The sequence below is a fragment of the Salvelinus namaycush genome, chromosome 4, assembly GCF_016432855.1.
Source record: "Salvelinus namaycush isolate Seneca chromosome 4, SaNama_1.0, whole genome shotgun sequence".
Taxonomy (NCBI): Eukaryota; Metazoa; Chordata; class Actinopteri; order Salmoniformes; family Salmonidae; genus Salvelinus; species Salvelinus namaycush.
Window position 1 is genome coordinate 52,296,754 of NC_052310.1, and position 21,470 is coordinate 52,318,223.

Genomic DNA, 21,470 nt, shown 5'->3' on the forward strand with positions numbered 1-21,470 from the left:
GCACTCGGCCTGTCTTTGTGTAACCACATGCTTTACTGAAACTTGCTTGGTGCATTGACTGTATAATTGGATCTGCATTAGTGTGTTTGTGGTACATGTAGGTTTTAAAATGTGTATTTCTGTGTTTGTCAGATGCCTGGGTGGATCGCTCAGTGTACATTTGTGAGTGTGTCTGGTAGTGTATATTTCCATGATGTTTCCATGAGAGACAACAGGATCCCTGTAACCCAATATATGTGAACCAGTCTGAAACTCTAGCAGAGCGTAAACCAATAGGACACGCTACTACTATCCACTTCACCCTTATATCTTTCTCTGCTCTATCCTCAACTGAACTGTTCATAACCTCTCCATAGTATACAGATAAAGACCATGACTTTACCAGGGCTGCTTTGAATACATTCTGTCCCAGAGGTGGAGAGAGTAGTTTAGGTGTGTCTGGTTTTATAAATGTTGACTCTGTAAGATATGACAAGGGAGTTATCTGTATATAGCGTGTAACATAGCTACATACATCAGAGTGGGTGAGAGTTGAGTGAGATAGATGGGTTTGTGGTTAGCAACAAAACCGACGCGTGGGCAACTATGGGGCAAACAGACTGGGTTGGCTTAGACTGTTGATAACATGTAAGCTATATTTCATCTTCAAATGTTTAAAGAAAACAAATACATTTGCACAATGAGCACTTGTTGTCTCTAAAAATACATTGTTACAGTTAACTAGCTAGAGAATTTTAACCATATTAGCATAGACGTGACATCAGTCAAAACAACTCAAAACAAGACATGGTATCAACAACAAGATAAAACAAGCTGAAAAGAGCTACTTCTGATTCCCCACAAGGCAGCTTCTTGTCATTGATGCTAGCCATCTGACCTTTCAGAATCATAACAATACACACCTTCCGGCCACATTGATGCGCACGCATCATTTTCATGAAGTTGTCAGCCAACCCGTCTATACTGCTATACCACAAACATAGCACAGATTAGCCCCGACATTCGTATGCTGTCCTTTAGACGACATAGCCACGTCAAATTGTATTGACGAAAACCTATAAAACGAGTAATTAAACAGACTTCAAAACGCAGGTCTCTGTTTGGCTTTCATACTTTATTCGCTCATCACCTGAAGCACGTGCACAAGACGGAAGTACATGCAGGCGAAGTATTGCAGGTGTTTACATGGTTTTGCGCATGTGCCAGGTGATAAAAATCTCAACGGTAGTACGAGCCCAAGAATGTACTTTTTTAGTCCGAGGACCTTACATGTTATGTTCAGAAGCGAATTGGCTCTGGCAGCCAAAACAGCTAAATACAGATAAACGGGAATGGATTCTCAGCTACTGTTCTAGAAATAAAGCCCTCTACTTTCATATCACATCAAAATAATTTCACAAATGCTAAATATACAATTACTGTATCTGTTTTAACCGGTTTTAACACAGTTGCAGGCGACAGTATCTTTCAGTTACAACACTGTGGCGTTCTTATTCTGTTACACACAGTTGGTCGGAGAAACAGATGGCTTATAAGTACTCCTGTGGATACTTTTTCTCAAATTCCTACTCACAAAAGGACAAACCGATCAGACAACTGGTAGAGTAAATAGAAATTAAATTATATTCAACATTCTTGTTTGTGAGAGGAAGATTTACAGTCCAAGTTCAACTAGTAATTAAACTACATTTTGCAGAAGCTTTGTGGTAGTTGAACTAAATAAAAATCTAGGTAGTTTTCAGTAGTTAATTACTTTTTTGCCATGTAGCGTGTAGCTAACTCTTAGAACTACACCCTACCCTTTTCCGCTAATATAAAGCAAAATATGGGTGAAGTAGACAAGAATTATAATTTTTTTCATCTTTAGTTAAGTAAACTATATTTTTCTTAAGGGTAGCTTAACTTCTTTCGTTGTTATGTAGATGATAGTTTGGTAAACTATGACTTCAGGATATCTTCCCCAACACTGCTGATTTATCATGCAAAGCACAAATAAGATTGTAGTAAGAGAAACAACTATGACTACAAATAAATACTATTTCAAGTTGAAAAATACAGGTAACTGACAAAATAATGGAAACACTTGAGAAAATGAGGGATACAAAGTATATTGAAAGCAGGTGCTTCCACACAGGTGTGGTACCTGAGTTAATTAAGCAATTAACATCCTATCATGCTTAGAGTCATGTACAAAAATGCTGGGAAGGCCATTCTTTTTGTCATTATTTTGGTGACCATGGCTATGCCAACATAGGATGACAATGCTCCCATCTGTCACGCCCTGACCGTGGAGAGCTTTTATGTCTCTATTTTGGTTTGGTCAGGGTGTGATTTGGGTGGGCATTCTATGTTCCTTTTTCTATGATTTGTATTTCTTGGTGTTTGGCTGGCTGTGGTTCTCAATCAGAGGTAGCTGTCTATCGTTGTCTCTGAGAACCATACTTAGGTATCCTTTTTCCCACCTGTATTTGTGTATAGTTGCCTGTGAGCACTACGTTGGCGTCACGTTTTCGTTTTGATGTTTGTTGTTTTGTTGGCGACATATTACAATAAAGAAGTATGTACGCTCACCACGCTGCACCTTGGTCTACTGTTTCCACCTTAGACGATCGTGACACCATCCATAGGGCACGAGTGGTCACAACGGTTTGATGAACATGAAAACAATGTCAACCATATGCCATGGCAGTCTCAGTCACCAGATCTCAGCCCAATTGAACACTTATGGGAGATTCTGGAGCGACGCCTGAGACAGCGTTTTCCACCACCAATAAAACACCAAATTATGGAATTTCTCGTGGAAGAATGGTGTCGCATCCCTCCAATAGAGTTCCAAATACTTGTAGAATCTATGCCAAGGTGCATTGAAGCTGTTCTGGCTCGTAGTGTCCCAACGCCCTATTAAGACACTTTATGTTGGTGTTTCCTATATATTTCCTATACATATACTGTAGGTTTAGAACCCGGGGGAACAGCATTTTAACATTTGAAGTTTGTTTAAGGTGAATTATTACTCTATATGTGACCTGGAAATCCAAGCGAAACATATTACGTGCCATGTAAACCAGTCTGACGGTCTGTCTACGTACCAGTTTCTCCCCAGAGAGAACCTCCAGTAGTTTGATGAGCATGCGTCCATCTCTCAGGTCCATATAGAGGTCAGTGATCCTGCAGGACACTCTGGCTAGGTGGGAGTTGACCCACTTGGTGAAGGTCTTCTTCTGCACCGCTTCACGCTCATCTACAGGGAGGAGCAGAGAGAGAGAGAGATCAGGGGTTAAGTTTTACTTCTGCATTCTACAATGGTAACATATTCACCAGGTTATCATCTGGGGGGGTAGAAGGTGTGTAACGTATTTTACAGTTCAACTAACGTGTGCTCTTCTTTAGAGACTGACACACACACCCAACATCCTGCTATGATTAAGTTCTGGGCACTCAGAAAAACAGCGGCACAATATAGGCTACGAAGCTAACACTCCAGCTGTGCAGCTAACAGAGTAGAACGTGAGGGTTTGCAGGCCTCAGAAACAGCACATTCCACTCATCCTTCCTGTTTATGCCAGGTGTCCCTCACTTTCCTGGGCGGAGGGTTGTTGGTCTTTGTTACTGTTCGTCTTCTGTTGAAAACATACACCAAGGCGTCATTGTTCTTGGAAGAACTGTGTAGGGTGTAGCTTCCTCTGTCTAAGAAGTACAATGTAGATACTGTAGCTAGCTAGCTAGCTAGCTGACTTCTCTTTCACAGCAACAGAGTACTGTAAATATCAACATTTCACAGGCCAGGTGGGTTCTTAGTAAACATACTTGAATGCCCAATATGTTTATTACAATTGTTGTCTGAAACAGTCTTATTCGTAAACACCATCTTTAAATAGCCAGTCTTGTTTGCACAAGCTAAATGTTGTTAGCATAGCTGCAGTTATTCTCACAGAACGACTATATTCCTAACATAATGGTCTTGCTGCCAGATAGTCTTCTGCACATACTGTAGGCCAAGTGATATTTGCGCTGGTCTCCAGTCTACTGTACATGCTATTCATGCGGGCTAGCTGCTGCTAGTGTTGTTAGCTGGTCATGTTCTCACAGGGTTGTTCTAATGTAGTGTTCCCATGCACCCTTACAAAAAAGGATTGGCGTTTTGAAACTGCAGTAAAAGTGCAGTAACTGCAGTCGAGTGTGGTATTTTGGACGCAATAATTGCAGAAAACTGCAGTGTATTGTAGTTGAACTGAAGTTATACTGCACTCTAACTTTAGTTACACTGACAAATTACTGCAGTCGAGTGTGGCATTTTGGACGCAGTATTTTCAGCATACTGCAGTTATACTGCACTCTGACTACAATCTTTTTTCGTAAGGGCAAGGCAGGTGGTCTGGCCCAGTCTTCTCATCCTACTGCAGACCCAATAAACATCAGTCACAACGTAGTACAGGAGCCAGGTCCAAGAGAACCAGCTGCCCCGGTCAGCCCATACTGTATCTGCTGCATTAGCCATGAACATCATCATGACACACACACACAAACAGTCTTGTTTTACAAACCTTGTGGGGACACACAATTGATTCCCATTCAAAATCCTATTTTCCCTAACCCCTAACCTCGAATCCTAAACCCCCTAGAAATATCATTTTTCCTTGTGGGGGCTCGGCAAAATGTCCCCAGTTGGTCAAAAAAAAAAAAAATCTGGTATAGTTAAGCATGTCCACACACACACACACACACACACACACACACACACACACACACACACACACACACACACACACACACACACAGTGTGCCAACTGACGTCTCCGCTTCACAAGGTATTCCTCATATGAACTCAAAGCCTGTTGTCATGGAAATCTGGCTTTGAGAGGACGTTTCACAACCTCCCTCCATCAGGGTGGGTCTCTCTCTCTGTCTCGCTGACTGTGAGAGATGACACCCGTTAACAAAGTGCACTGATGCACTTTCCCTTCCAGCTCCAGCCCAGCCGTTAGCTCAGAGGACATTGCGACATCACAGCGTGACCAGACTGCTAATAAAGCAGCAGCATGACTGTGATATCATGTAGGTACCAAACAGCACACTGTCCAACAGCCTGACAGCCGGGTCCCAGAGATAGTAGATAGTGGCCTTTATGAGTCCCAGTGCCCAGGGCAGAGGCAGATGGAGGCGACGAGACAGAGGGAGCTGTGTGCCCCACTGTGGGGGCCCGTCAGAGCATCACAGAGACAATGAAGCCAGTGTTCTCTGCTCTCCATCATACCACGCAAAGCAGCATCAGATGGCATCAGGCCTTATCACTGACTAGACTAAGTAACATTCAGCTCCTTCACTGTGACACGGGCTGCATGGTTAGATCATGTCTATGTGGCCTCAGAGGGGCTAGGTTAGTTATGACTTTGGGAATCAGGAAAAGGCTTTGGAAATCAGGATGGGGCTGGATATGCTTAGCAGCACATAAGATACCAAAAAAAAGGAACAGAATGAAAGGTAGCTTCAATAACAAAACAGTAAAGTGAAATAGTCCATTCACAATATACATTTTGCTTTATGACACATGACCCTGTGTTCTGTTCAATGTTCCAATTACTTGTTGACACAATCAGCTGCAGTTCAAAAGGGCATCAAATGTCTAAAATAAATGTGCGTTCTAAGGCTGAGATAGAGACGGATGGAGGATATGGGTGGAGCTGGACATGTCCTGAGTGTCTGTAAACAGGGTTTCCTGCAGGGGAGAGCATCTGGCCCTCACAGCAGAGCCCAGGAAAGGGAAACCCTCGGTCAACAGATATACACACGCTCGCATATATATACACACACACACACACACACACATACAATAACTCATTATCTCAACCTGCAGCTCTCTGGCTCTGCAGAGTACAAACAGTAACCCCCTCGGACCACAATCCCGACAAGCAGTCACAGACCACCATCACAGACCACTGATCAAGACCCACAAACCACAAGTCTACCAAATGTTCAGACCACTGACCAGACCACAATCTGTGGACAGCCGCTATGCTATGCATGATGTCCTGATCACTGAACTGTGTGCAATCAATGTCAACTCCTTACATAAAAAATACCTCAAAGTTAAATGCTAAGCATCCTATTAGTCTGCCAAGACCAGAGTTGTTTTACTATGTGTGACTGTTGAAAGGCAGTGTTAAGTTAAAAAGCCAAAAGCAGTAATACAGTAGTAATGTAGACTGTATAAAAGTGTTAAGAATATTATGTAATAGCAATACAATGCAACGTCAAACTATCATCAGGCCTGGTAGTACATGGCTCTATTACCTGAGAGGCCAAGCCAAGGGAAAGAAGGAACTAGGAAAGAGAGATAGAGTTTGACGGTGAGATAAAAGACAAAATGACAGAGATGGATGTTGTCACATCCTCTCTCTGGCTCCTCAGTAGATGATTCTGGAATTAGTGTGAGGCAGCCGGTGCACTCACACAGACACCGAATGTAAAGGAGGCACGCTAGTTTTCACAGGCGTCTGCAGGGCCTTAGGTGTGAATGTTGAGCATTTCTGTGAAACGGCTCCAAAATGGACTGAGGTAATTAACAAAAGAGTTGTGAGTTGGACAAGGAAAGGACGTTTAAGTCCAAGGTCCCCATTTCCAAACCGGTGTCAAATAAAGAGAGACAAGGCAGACAAAACACGACCGTTTGATGACACGTCCTTCTGAGATACTGGATGAGTTTGGATATGCTTGGGAGGGGCGATGGCTTGGATGGTGATGGCTCGAATAACCAGTCATCTGAGCCAATGGCAGAGCCATAGATTGAATCCCAGTGACATTTAGCAGACTGCACCCGGTCATACGAGGACAGGACTCAGTGGAGCAAAACTAAGGTGATTTTAGAGGAGGGAGGATGTTACACAGCTAAAATGGAGCTCATACATTAGTGAAGAGGAGTCTGAACAGATTCAATGTAAAGTCAGTGAGCTAAGAAGAGATAAAGACACTGCAGTGGGAGAAAATATAAATGTTTTTTGGAAGCTAAAGATAAAAAAGCTGTAAGTGACAAATTAAAGAGCACAGACCTCTGGGAATGAGATGAAAGCGAAACACTCTACAGAAGCGGGCGGGCGGAGCATGCAGAGCGAGGCGGGTGGAAAGGATGGAACAGGCAGAGCAGTGACTGTATACTAGGAGGATAGTACATATATTCAATCATCTTTGTTGATAGCGATGTTGCGTTTACATAAGTGGATGAATTGGTCTAATTTATGGTAAACCCTTAGCTACCTCTTCCAATTCAAATGAGCTTCAAAAAAAAGTGAATTATGACAACATTTATATTGTTTTGTGTGACTACAGCGCCTGTAATAAAACACAAACACAGAGAAAAGTTCACATTGAGTGAGGCGTCAAAGCGGATAATCAGCCCGACCCTCGATTGGGTCATTATAATTCAAAACAATGCATTCTAAAATAAATCACACGCTTTGTGTATAAGCCTCTTTGTAGAGGCAGTGATAGAACAGGCTAGCCCACTCTGCTGATTGGCTACAAATACTTTCATTCTGCTAGGTAGTCAAAACCCCCACGTCTCAATGTCAAGAGAGGCGTCTTAAATTACTCAGTGGCTTATCAATAATGCTGAACCAACAGCAGGGCTATTCCCAAAGTGGCTGTAACACACTGTCTGTGTGTGTGTGTGTGTAGGGGCAGCCCCATTTAAAGCAGCACATTGATATGCGGGGTCCTCTTTGGGTCAATACTAAAGCTCACAGACACAGTCATGCATATTAGAGGTCGACCTTGACCCCGGTGTGGGGAACAAAGGTTGCCTCCGGCTATACTGGCTGGGCTGGGGTGTGGCCACATGGCTGAAACAGAGACTTGGCCAGGATATCTAGCTAGTAGCTAACCCCCTCCCCTCTCTGACTGTTCTGCCCACACAATAACTCTATACTGTACTATACACTCTACATGTGACTTGATGTACACTTTAAAGCCAACCTCTTCAACCTCAGGAGGCTGAATAAATGTGGCTTGGCCCCTAAGACCCTCACAAACTTTTACAGATGCACAATTCACCGCCTGGTACGGCAACTGCACCGCCCGCAACCGCAGGACTACCCAGAGGGTGGTGCGGTCTGCCCAACACATTACCGGGGGCACACTGCCTGCCCTCCAAAGCTGGGGCCGAGAGACTGAAAAACAGTTTCTATCTCAAGGCCATCAGTCTGTTAAATATCCATCAGTAGCCGGCTACCACCCGGCTACTCAACCCTGCACTTTAGAGGCTGCTGCCCTATATACATAGACATGGAACACTAGTCACTTTAATAATGTTTACGTACTGCTTTACTCATCTCATTTGTTTATACTGTATTCTATTCTACTGTATTTTAGTCAATGCCACTCCGACATTGCTCGTCCCAATATTTATATATTTCTTAATTTCATTACTTAAATTATATATTTGTGTATTGTTGTGCATTGTTAGATACTACAGCACTGTTGGAGCTAGGAACACAAGCATTTTGATACACATATTTAGATGTTATTGCGGGTGTATGTGACGAATAAAATTTGATCAGTGTTGGGGAGTACTGAACTACATGTAGTTCAACTAGTAATTTAACTACATTTTGCAGTAGCTTTTCAGTAGTTAACTTTTTGCAATGCAGCGATGTAGCTAACTACACAACTTTTTTTAGCAAAAATGTAATATTGGTGAAGTAGGCAAGAATTTCCTTTATTTTTCGGCATCACACCTTCCTAATTTTCACTTAAAAACATAGTGTGTGTGTTAAATAGGCTAAATTACACATTCTGTTAACATTTGACTCCAGAGTGATCTGTCTTGCAATTAGTCTATGACATTTCAGATTTAGATATGATAATATACAGATGAAGTCGGAAGTTTACATACACTAAGGTTGGAGTCATTAAAACTTGTTTTTCAACCACTCCAGAAATTTCTTGTCAACAAACTATAGTTTTGGCAAGTCGGTTAGGATATCTACTTTGTGCATGACACAAGTAATTTTTCCAACAATTGTTTACAGACAGATTACTTCACTTATAATTAACTGTATCACAATTCTAGTGGGTCAGAAGTTCACATGCACAATCAACTTAGTGTCTTTAAACAGCTTGGAAATTTCCAGAAAATTATGTCATGACTTTAGAAGCTTCTGATAGGCTAATTGACATCATTTGAGTCATTTGGAGGTGTACCTGTAAATGTATTTCAAGGCATACCTTTAAACTCAGTGCCTCTTTGCTTGACATCATAGGAAAATCAATAGAAATCAGCCAAGACATCAGAAAAAAAATTGTAGAACTCCACAAGTCTGGTTCATCCTTGGGAGCAATTTCCAAATGCCTGAAGGTACCACGTTCATCTGCACAAACAATAGTATTCAAGTATAAACACCATGGGACCACACAGCCGTCATACCGCTCAGGAAGGAGACGCGTTCTGTCTACTAGAGATGAACGTACTTTGGTGCAAAAAGTGCAAATCAATCCCAGAACAACAGCAAAGGACCTTGTGAAGATGCTGGAGGAAACCGGTACAAAAGTATCTATATCCACAGTAAAACGAGTCCTATATCGACATAACCTGAAAGGCCGCTCAGCAAGGAAGAAGCCACTGCTCCAAAACAGCCTTAAAAAAGCCAGACTACAGTTTGCAACTGCACATGGGGACAAAGACCGTACTTTTAGGAGAAATGTCCTCTGGTCTGATGAAACAAAAATAGAACTGTTTGGCCATAATGACCATCGTTATGTTTGGAGGAAAAAGGGGGAGGCTTGCAAGCCGAAGAACACCATCCAAACCATGAAGCACGGGGGTGGCTGCATCATGTTGTGGGGTGCTTTGCTGCAGGAGGGACTGGTGCACTTCACAAAATAGATGGCATCATGAGGTAGGTAAATTATGTGGATATATTGAAGCAACATCTCAAGACATCAGTCAGGAAGTTAAAGCTTGGTCGCAAATGGGTCTTCCAAATGGACAATGACCCCAAGCATACTTCCAAACTTGTGGCAAAATGGCTTAAGGACAACAAAGTCAAGGTATTAGAGTGGCCATCACAAAGCTCTAACCTCAATCCTATAGAAAATTTGTGGGCAGAACTGAAAAAGCGTGTGCGAGCAAGGAGGCCTACAAACCTGACTCAGTTACACCAGGTCTGTCAGGAGGAATGGGCCAAAATTCACCCAACTTATTGTGGGAAGCTTGTGGAAGGCTACCCGAAACATTTGACCCAAGTTAAACCATTTTAAAGGCAATGCTACCAAATACTAATTGAGTTTATGTAAACTTCTGACCCACTGGGAATGTGATGAAAGAAATAAAAGCTGAAATAAATATTTCTCTCTACTATTATTCTGACATTTCACATTCTTAAAATAAAGTGGTGATCCTAACTGACCTAAGACAGGGAATTTTTACCAGGATTAAATGTCAGGAACTGTGAAAAACTGAGTTTAAATGTATTTGGCTAAGGTGTATGTCAACTTCCGACTTCAACTGTATCATAAAGTAGTTTGGATGTAGTGAACTACTATTTCAAAGTAACTTTAGTTAACTAAACTATATTGTTCCTAAGGGTAGCTGTAGTGTAGCTTAGTCTTTTCCAGTGTGAAGTAATTGGTAGCTTGGTAAAATATATTTTCTTCCACAACACTGCATGTGACACTTTCACCCTCAGATAAAAAAAAACTGAACGAATAAAATATTGCACAAGTTCCTGAGGCATTAACAAAGGAATTCAAAACAGAGTTAAGAGAGACAAAATGTCAGGAAGCTTGTCTGCCAGTCCGGCTCCCTCTTTCCAGAAACATACAGTACCAGGGAAAAGTTTGGACACACCTACTCATTCAAGGGTTTTTCTTTATTTTGACTATTTTCTACATTGTAGAATAATAGTGAAGACATCAAAACTATGAAATAACACATATGGAATCATGTAGTAACCAAAAAAGTGTTAAACAAATCAAAATATATTTTATATTTGAGATTCTTCAAAGTAGCCACCCTTTGCCTTGATGACATATTTGCACACTCTTGGCATTCTCTCAGCCAGCTTCATAAGGTAGTCACCTGGAATGCATTTCAATTAACATGTGTGCCTTGTTAAAGTTAATTTGTGGAATTTCTTTCCTTCTTAATGCGTTTGAGCCAACCAGTTGTGTTGTGACAAGGTAGGGGTGGTATACAGAAGATAGCCCTTTTTGGTAAAATACCAAGTCCATATTATATCAAGAACAGCTCAAATAAGCAAAGAGAAATGACAGTCCATCATTACATTTAGACATGAAGGTCAGTCAAGACGGAATAACTTTTCAAGTTTCTTCAAGTGCAGTTGCAAAAACCACAAATCGCTATGATGAAACTGGCTCTCATGACGAGCGCCACAGGAAAGGAAGACCCATAGTTTCCTCTGCTGCAGAGGATAAGTTCATTAGAGTTACCAGCCTCAGAAATTGCAGCCCAAATAAAAAACAGACACATCTCAACATCAACTGTTGAGAGGAGACTGCGTGAATCAGGTCTTCATGGTCAAATTGCTAACAAGAAACCACTACTAAAGGAAACTAATAAGAAGAGACTTGCTTGGGCCAAGAAACACGAGCAATGGACATTAGACCGGTAGAAATCTGTCCTTTGGTCTGATGAGTCAAAATTTGAGATTTTTGGATCCAACCGCCGTGTCTTTGTGAGACGCAGAATAGGTGAACGGATGATCTCTGCATATGTGGTTCCCACCGTGAAGCATGACGGAGGAGGTGTGATGGTGCTTTGCTGGGGATATTTATTTAGAATTCAAGGCACACTTAAACAGCATGGCTACCACAACATTCTGCAGTGATAAGTTATCCCATCTGGATTTCACTTAGTGGGTTTATCATCTGTTTTTCAACAGGACAATGACCAAACACACCTCCAGGCTATGTAAGGGCTATTTGACCAAGAAGGAGAGTGATGGAGTATTGCATCAGATGACCTGGCCTCCACAATCCCCCAACCTCAACCCAATTGAGATGGTTTGGGATGAGTTGGACCACAGAGTAAAGGAAAAGCAGCCAACAAGTGCTCAGCATATGTGGGAACTCCTTCAAGACTGTTGGAAAAGCATTCTAGGTGAAGCTGGTTGAGAGAATGCCAAGAGTGTGCAAAGCTGTCATCAAGGCAAAGGGTGGCTACTTTGAAGAATCTAAAATAGAAAAAATATTTTGACTTGTTTAAAAAAATGTTGGCTACTACATGATTCCATATGTGTTATTTCATAGTTTTGATGTCTTCACTATTATTCTACAATGTAGAAAATAGTAGAAATCAAGAAAAACGGTCCAATGATACTGACGCCAAGGGCAGCTCTCTGCAGCTGTGTATTTGGGGACAGCCAGGCCATCGGTGACCGCCGGCTAACCAAGTCACAGGAAAACACTGTCACATTGTGTCTTACTCACCAGAATACAGAGCTAATCAACACTGCATTGTTTCATATAACAACAGTCTGTAGGCTACTACAGCCCGATGTAATGTCCCTTTATGACCTTTTCTGAAAAGTGATTCCATTGCCTTTGAAATGAGCTGGCAAAATCAGCATCTGTATCCTAGAATTAACTCTTTCTCTAGGTGTGTTAACACCTTAATCCTGAGGCAAAGAGAACTATAGCCTATTTGTGCCCCATTCAGCTGAGATCCAGAGTGAGAGAGGGATGATGGAGAGAGGGAAGGGTGAAAGGATGAACAGAGGAATAAAGAGGTAGCAGTGACGGTAACTCAGGCTAGCAGCAGCCTAACAACTTCACGCTGGTTGTGGCGCAGCACCCCAATGCCACATGTCCCAGATTGTTGTTAGCAAACTGCAGTTTAATTTTGTCTACATCTGGTTGGGAGGAATTTGGACTTTTTCCTGGAGACAATTCACCAAAAACACACAAATACCATGCACCAAAATAAACATTACGATACGGTGAGACATTCAACAAAATTAAATTCTGGCTGAGGCCTTTGGTGGCTGATGTCATTCACAGTTGCCTCATCCTATGGTGGCTGGGGCGGTAATTGAAAGAGATGTGGACTGCAGGTCATACAACTGTTCAGCTACCAACACAAAGTCTACATGTACTGTACAGTATGTGTGTGGAAAAACTGCATGTACAATTGGGAATTCTGTGTGGCACTGTCCTGTTGAAGATAGCTGTGCAAATGACACAAGATGGATGAAAGGCTTCAGATGACTCCAGCTAAAGCATACACAGACAGATGATCTGTATGTATACACAACCCTGCTTGTCCAGGGAGCGCAGATTTACACATCACTTCACTCTCCAGTCAGGACACAGCTGTGTGCCCCTGCATTCACACCAAGTATACAACCACTCACCCCTGGGGTTGTCCTCCCAAATGTTTCCACCCTGCCTCCCTCTAATGTAGGCCACATTGTTTCACTTATAAATCTGTAATTTCTCAACTTCCTGCTCAGTGCAAGGTGCACACCCAATACCTGCGAGAGAGGGAGAGAGCGGTTGAAGGACAAACAAGGAGGAAAATGGCTGCCACAGTGTCAGTGCCCTTTCTTATGGGCCCACACATGATAGCTGGCACACTGTGTCGAACAGACAGGCACCTCAACAGTACCCTAATTTACTGAACAGGGACATAAAAACACCCACCAAAAAAATAAAAACCCAGAAAACATTTTCCTATCGGGTTATGTCAAGGCTGGTCGAGCAGTATGTTTCCCTTCATTGTATTAGTACAGAGCCAAGGGGAGAGTTAGAGAGAGAGAGAGCTACAGCTGTGTGGCCTCACAAGGGAGATATCATTCATGTTAGTTTATTACTCAAGTCATACACTCGGAAACCCAGTTGAAAAATGAAACTGTATGATGTGTTTCCTGTATAATCTTCCATAACCACATCTGTGAATGTGAACTTTGTTCATAATTTTTGCAGCCTGTTTCTAGAGATGACTATTCACTCACTCATTCAGAGAAGAACCTACAGTTACAGATATGACTATCTGAGAGCACAAAGAGTACACGATTTGCTTAAGTGCACACATTACTGTCCATTTTTGTATCTAAAGCTACAGGTAACTGCCAAAATAAAGGAAACACTTGAGTAAATGAGGTATACAAAGTATATTGAAAGCAGGTGCCTCCACACAGGTGTGGTTCTTGAGACAATTAAGTAATTAACATCCCATAAGAGGTGAGGTCACGAATAAAAATGCTCAGTTGCCCATTATTTTGGCTACCATGGCTTGAAGAGATCTCAGTGACTTAGAAAGAGGGGTCTCAAAGGAGGTTAGGGGATCTAAAGGGAGCGTGTTTGTCTCATTCACCAGATCTCAACCCAATTGAACGCTTATGGGAGATTCTAGACCGGCGCATGAGACAGTATTTTCTACCACAATCAACAAAATACCAAATTATGTAATTTCTCGTGGAAGAATGGTGTCGCATCCCTCCAATAGAGTTCCAGACACTTGTAGAATCTATGCCAAGGTGCATTGAAGCTGTTCTGGTGGCCCAACGCCCTATTAAGACACTTTATATTGGGGGTTCCCTTATTTTGGCGGCCCAACGCCCTATTAAGACACTTTATATTGGGGGTTCCCTTATTTTGGCAGTGACCTGTATGTGTTTGATCAAACACAGTCACACAGAAGACTGTATACTAGGTAGTCGCTAAGAGTAAGACAAGCCTTCTGACGTAGTAAAATAAAATAAAAACATGACGCTGTTCACAGGGAATCCGGCGCAATCCTCAGTGTGACAATAAATACTACGCGCAATGAATGAATCAAACTTCAAGCGCAACAAGCTAACGTTCTGAACAGAACCAAAATATTTAAACTGCTACATAATAGCTCAGATATGTCAACTTTTTCCATTCTTGTGTTTTAAGAAGCTCTGAAATCCTGCAATCATGTGGAACATGAGCTGTTCAGGAGATATTGGAGCTGTTATTCTGTTTAACGAATCAGCCTTGGTGTAGTGAGGAGATGGCAGGCAGAGTCAACCACAGCGGAGTCATGAAGTCATATGGAGAGTAGGAGGGAGAGGAGAGGTGCAGGGCACATGCTAGTCATTCTCTCTGTTGCTTTAGGCATAGAGAAGAAACTCCAAAGCAAACAAATTCACTGAGCGTTAAAGAGAAGCTTTCGGTCCTCATCTCAACCTCTTTAGGAAGGACCAAGAGGCTTTTAAGACCTGATCTATATCACCTTTTACAGTGAACAAAAACAGTATATATATAGTTCAGTCTGCTGCTTTGGATATTACATTAGGTCGATAGGTTTCACATATTGGAACTGGAGCTCATTCTGACTTACAACCTAATGCTATGGACTTCCACTAAAAAGGTCCACTCAATTTATTGGCAGTATTACTGATAATAAACATAACCCAGGTATGAAATGAAGTCTTACAAGAAACCATGTTTCCCCTTATACAGAGGCCAAGGCTGTGACATAAGGGTTGGTGTGTAGGTGCTATTCTAGGAGGGGTAGAGCCCACAAGCCTGGAGATAGAAAAGCTCATTATATCAAACATCTGTCTTTAATAAGAGAAGGGGGAGAAGAGAGAGGGGGAAAGGGTGGGGTAGATAGAGGGTGGAAGGTTGGTGATGTGCTTCGAAAACTAGAAGCTTTCTGAGACCCTCTTATGTCAGACACACATGCAACTGACGCTCTCTCTCTTCCAGCCACACCCTGTAGCGTATTGGGGAGACATGCGGACAGACAAAGACAGACCAGCCTGGTTGGCTTTAGCCTAACTCTGTTCACTCTCGCATGACTGTTATGAAGACTAACACAAACAGGGCTTTGGGCCATTTGACCTGGATCGTATAACATATCTAAACTCACATTCCCAAAGCATCCGGACCCAAATCCCATGCTTCTGTGCCTTTCACCAGGGTGGAATGTGGGCTCACGCCCCAGTACTTACCATGACGTTCCCTGTACTGATAGTGTGGATACCTTGCCTACACATGTACCAAGACTCAACACTACTAAATTAGTTTATTTTCCTCACAACACTAAACGCCAAGGTTCTTGATACAGAACGTCATGTTGAGACAAACATCTTCTATGGCTGTAACAAATCTGCCTTTGCCTACCAGGGCTACTCAGCTGATCAGCCTGCCTCTCTCTGCTCTGCTGGAGTAGAGGTTTACCCTTGACTGGCCAACTGTTGCGATCTGAAAGAGGTGACCTGCACATGTAGCGACATTTCAGTTGATTGTTGAAGCCGACCTTTGTTTTGAAGGAAGAAAATCAAACAGTCTGTTTGTTCTCTGACCGCCCTGTAAGAGAACAGGCAAGCCCAGTGTGTACCTACTATTAATCTCCTGGCAATGCTTTATCTTAACAAATGCTGACCACTTTCAGTGTTTTACTGTAAAATCTTCTTGTTAGCAGAATGAACAAGAAAATGTAACACACAATGTACCGTTGCAAGTTCATTTACATTTCACAATGTCAAATTGAATGTAGTATTGGTGAAAATAACCAAAGAAACTATAAGTTATGCAAAGACACAGAGTTAATTTTGAAACCTCAGAGAGAGTGTGAGAATGTACACGGGCAACATCTGAAAACGAGCACATTTAAACTGGGAACCGGGACACCCCACTGTCCATACCCATCCGCTCCAAAACACACTCAGGGCCAAGCATGCCTTTCACAACCAATTACATTTGACAATACTGATACTATCCCAATCTGCTTGGCTTATTTTCTGCTGCCTGGGTCATTTTCCCCCTTGATAGCTGGATGAAAGAGGCTGCCTGTCATCTCAGCATTCCAAGTCTCTGTCACTCCACTCCCATTCATAACAGTCTGGGCCACACTGCATTGGCCTGGAGTTGATAGGCTGATACAATCTCCATTGTCAGAGGGATCCGGAGGCCCCTGATGGGTTTTAGGGGGTTCCATGCAGCGTGGCTCAAGGGGTGTAAAGTCAGTTTCCTACAAGGCAGACATGGCCTATCACTCATTTCAACAAGTGTCTCACCCTGTGGACTTTCTCCAATCAGAGAGTTGTGAATTGGAGCCAAGAGCGGAACAGAGGCAATGTTTCCCCTATGTGCATTTAGCTAAATTGTGGCCACCACTGCAAAAAAAAAAATATTACAAAAATAAAAATAAAATCGGGATGGTAAAACATTTTCAGTGTAAACTTAAACCACTAAAACTAGATATAAAGGATGTCGAAATATAATGGAGCAACAATAACCAAAAATAAAAACTGAGAATTTAAAATTCCAATGTTTGAGTCACTCAGATAACGTAAGAACATGGCATAAGCCATGGCAAAATGTGTAGAATTGCAGAAAATTAGCTTTGAAATTGCAATTCTTATCTCGACTTCATTACATTTAAAAAAATAATAATTGTAGGAAACTAGCTTTAAAACTGTAAAATGTTCTCCCCCCATGTCAAAATGTGTAGAATTGCAGGACATTAGCTTTGAAACTTCAATTTTTTTCTCAGCCCCAAGACAAAATGTGTACAATTGCAGGAAACTAGCTTTAAAATAGCTCAAGTTTGTCTCTGCGGACAAGAGGAGGGAGTCTAAAACTGCACCATTGGCCAACCAAAACTACACAGGTAGGCTACATTTATCTGATACCTATACCTAAACTAAACATGTTGGCCTGTACTGTGTAGCTATGCCAACCTGCACATGTAGGCCTGCACACTGTAGCTACGCCAACCTGAACCTGATGGCCTGAACTGTGTGGCTATGTCTCCATCACACCCATATGGTGACATTATGTTTGATATCCATACAGTCTACAGCCCTTTAGAGCATTTTATGTCTTTCTTCCCTCCCAGAAGACATCACTATCCACACATCTCCCCTAGTGCCAGTACTTTCATTGCCAGATAGACTTCTGAGGTCATATGATGGATAGAAAGATGAGGAAAGAATTCAATGCAAGCATCACAGCATAGTGTTTTTCTTTTTACCACATGTGATTTTCTTCTACCTCATGTTTGCTAACCAGGGCCTCCATCATCGCTGTAATGGTCTAGGTCATTTATGGATGTGCTGGTGGCCATTTTTAAATGAAGTTATAAGAGTGCCAAAGATCGGAGTCCTCCTATTCTCTGACCAATCAATCATACCAAGGCTGGTGGGAGACCAGACACAAGGACTGCCCATTTCATCAGGTTGGTATAGTCTCCCCCTCTTTCCCTCTAGCTCTTTCTCTGGCCCTCCTTAACCTTCAGCACAGCTCCAGGAAACGCAAGATTTACACTTTCCACCGAGCTCATGTTACACCATCTCGAGTCCAGGGAGCATAAAGAACTGTGTCACTATGGCCTCCCAGACATTCCAACCCTACACATCCACCCAGATGGACATATAATGTGGTGTGAAGTCTGAAGACATACTACCACCTGTGAAAGATGTACTACCACCAGTTAAACACACGTCACTTGACAGATATTCTGTTTTTCATTATAGTATCATTGCGGCACAAATCAAAAACACATTCAGCCAGACTTGGAACCAAGAGCCTCCTCTTCCCTCTGCAACTATTCGATATACAGTACAATCAAAGCAGCACAACAGGTATGGTTTTCCACTGAGTCATTGATTGAATTGCACTGGGAATGCAGCAATGACTGGCCCTTTCATAAAGATGCCAACTCCCTTCCTCTTTCACCCTGTCTATTTTAGAAGAGTTGTTTATTCATTCATCGTGGCCCCTACAGCACACAGGGGCAGTACAGGAAGAGTCTGTCAGTGGTCTTACCAGGCTGATAACTGTCTTGCACCAAGCAACAGTTAGGCGCTAGAGCTGACCCATAGCCAAATGGACTGGCCTCAGAAACCAGACCCAAAACAACAAAGATTGGAATTGTCTGTGAATTTATCAGTGCCTTCATGTCCAGTACTAAACACCAAAGTGGGTGCACACAGAGAGCTTATCATAAGCTAGTGTTCTCCATGCTGGTCCCAGACAGAAATATGTAGCTGAATGGGACAATAGTTCATTGGGTCAGCACCTTTCTCTGGCACACTTCTCTGTACAGAGAAAGCTAATGCAGAAGACCAATAAGCGACAGACCAATCTGCCACGTTTCAACACTACGTTATCTCAGCGATGCCACAATACTTGGGCGGTATCCCTCCCTGTCCCATGTCTCTGTGTGGAGTGGCTGCAGTGATTCATATTAAATCAGGGGAGACTCAGTCAGTCTCACAGTGACATTGGCTCGTAACAAATTATTCGTCACATACTTCGTAAACATCAGGCGAACTGTTTACGGACCCTTCCCAACAATACAGAGAGAAAAATAGAGAAATAATAGAAAAATAGTAACATGAGGAATAAATACACAATGAGTAACGATAACAGAGACGCCTCTGGAGTCATGGGTTCCATAGGGTGTCTGAAGAGGTTCAGAGGCCTCTCTGACACTAGCATGCTAATGAAACCACAGAGGAGACTGCCAGGAAAACGTATCATTCACTAATACCTCATCTCAAAGATATTTCATTATACAAGCTAATAAAGTATCGCAATATCTCAATATCATAAGTCAACACACTCATTCATTCCTGGCGCCTGCGATGATGTACCTGTCTGTGTGTACACGTACTGTATAATGCTGTTTGCATGAGATTGTGTGCCCCCTGCTTCAACTCAGCCCTCGTGCTCCAGTTGTGACTTCCTTGTATTTCACAGCTCTGAGCACAAGACAACAACCAACCCTCACAGGATCCCAGTCAATAAACAGCATCTTGCCCACAGAAATAACAGATGTCAACAAATGATCGGAGGCCATACAAGGCTTTGTTTGTAACGTAGAGTGAGACATGACTTCTGTCTCAGCTAAGATGAGGAGTCGTGTTTTTTCTTTAGGTTTTGCCCATGAGAAAGGGAACGAGAGCAGCACTGACAGACCCAAACATACACACACTTCAATGAGCAGGCAGGGCTGTGGAATGCAGGCAGACTGCACGGGACAGATAGAGGGGCTCAAATGCTCTTCCCTCTGTTCGGCGCATGCTCAGTGGAGCGTGCTCCATCACAGCCCTCTTTCATCCTCTAATGTGCTGCGAAACAAGACAACGTGAGACTCCTCCTGTCTGGTTAACAACTCCACAACACACCGTCTAACAAGGAGCAATGCCAGGGCTCTCCTCCTCTAGCACCATGCTGCTTACAAAGCAACACAGGAGAACACCGCCCCTCCCACTTCTCTTCTCCTGCTATTGTCGTCTTGGAACAGCCAGTCAGCTGCAGCCATGCTGTCTGGTCTGAAAGGCACATTTTAAAATGTCTCTTTCCTTTTACCCCATTGTCTCCCTAAAAAAGTGTCTCTGTACACGTGTAGCTGATATCCAGTCTTCCTCTTTTCCCACCCTGCACTACCTCATCAATATTTCATTAGGTGATGGATGTCATTGCCTCATGATCCCCCAGCCCTCTCCCTCGTAGGAATTAGAGGATGCTGCGACCCTCTCCTATCACTGACAGACAATGCAAAACAAAGACGGGAAACCTTACATCCCCAGGCATCCTGAGATTCACAACTGCTTCCCGACACCATGAAATCATATGTCTTTATGAACCGGAAACTACAGACACTTCCCGATTGTCAGCTATCATCGACTAGCTTTAGCGTGCATAGCAACGCTGGTAAACAAAGCCCTGGGCTCTGCTCTGCCTTCCTCCCTACTTATCTTACCTTGCAGCTGCTTAAAACGGCCTTCGAGCTGGTTGTAGTTGAAGGCAGCCTGTTTAGCAGAGTAGCCCGGATCAGGGCCGGGGCTGGAGGCAAGAGAGGGGCCGGGCCCAGAGGAAGGGGACAGGGGCCCTGGGGAGTGGGACCCTGGAAAAATAGGCCCTGGGGACAAGGGGCCAGGCATGCTGGTTGCCCTCTGTAGCTCCATCAGTCCAGTAGAAAATAAAGGGCTGGAGAGAAGAAGGGTTCACTGGTCCCCCTCCTTCTAAAAAAGAATGTCCAGTGGTGGTCCCTGTAAGAGGTTAGCTGGGAGAGTCCCTCTCTGGGTGATCGTGCAGCAGTTAGCCCCGAAGTGAAATGCTGGCTCAGCAGCACCGCAGCATCATACTCGTCTCAGTCTTCTGTCCTCCCTCCTCTATCATCCACCCATATTCACACAGCACAAGCAGCTTGCTGACACTAACACGCACAGTGAGAACGATAAAGTGCTGCGTTCCAATATGGTAAAAGCCACATGGAGAGAGGGAAGCAGAGAAAGCACGCTGGACTCTGTACTCCTGCAATGAGCGGAGGGCTGCTCAAACACTGCACACCTTTTACAAACCTTAGGGAGGGGGGAGGGGGGAGGAGCCAGCAACCTGGAATTCCTTCAGCAGCCACTCACAGTCCTTGTGTTCAGTGGTGATGTCACAGCCTCATTACCAAAAAGGGGAGTGGGAGGGAGGAGCAGAGGGGAGTGGTGGGCTGTACCAAATGGAAATAGAAAGGGGGAGGG

General features: G+C 43.1%; 1 protein-coding gene across 1 annotated transcript in view; it reads right to left on the reverse strand.

Moving 5' to 3' along the window:
* Positions 1-21,257, reverse strand: part of LOC120046604 (spectrin beta chain, non-erythrocytic 1-like) — a 78,708-nt gene extending 57,451 nt beyond the window's left edge. The window contains exons 1-2 of the mRNA XM_038991976.1: positions 20,699-21,257; positions 3,090-3,241 (exon numbers count right to left, since the gene is read on the reverse strand). Of these exons, the coding sequence (XP_038847904.1) occupies positions 3,090-3,241; positions 20,699-20,903 (357 nt within the window). The 5' untranslated portion in view covers positions 20,904-21,257. The remainder of the gene's footprint in view (positions 1-3,089; positions 3,242-20,698) is intronic.
* Positions 21,258-21,470: the final 213 nt, after the last annotated feature.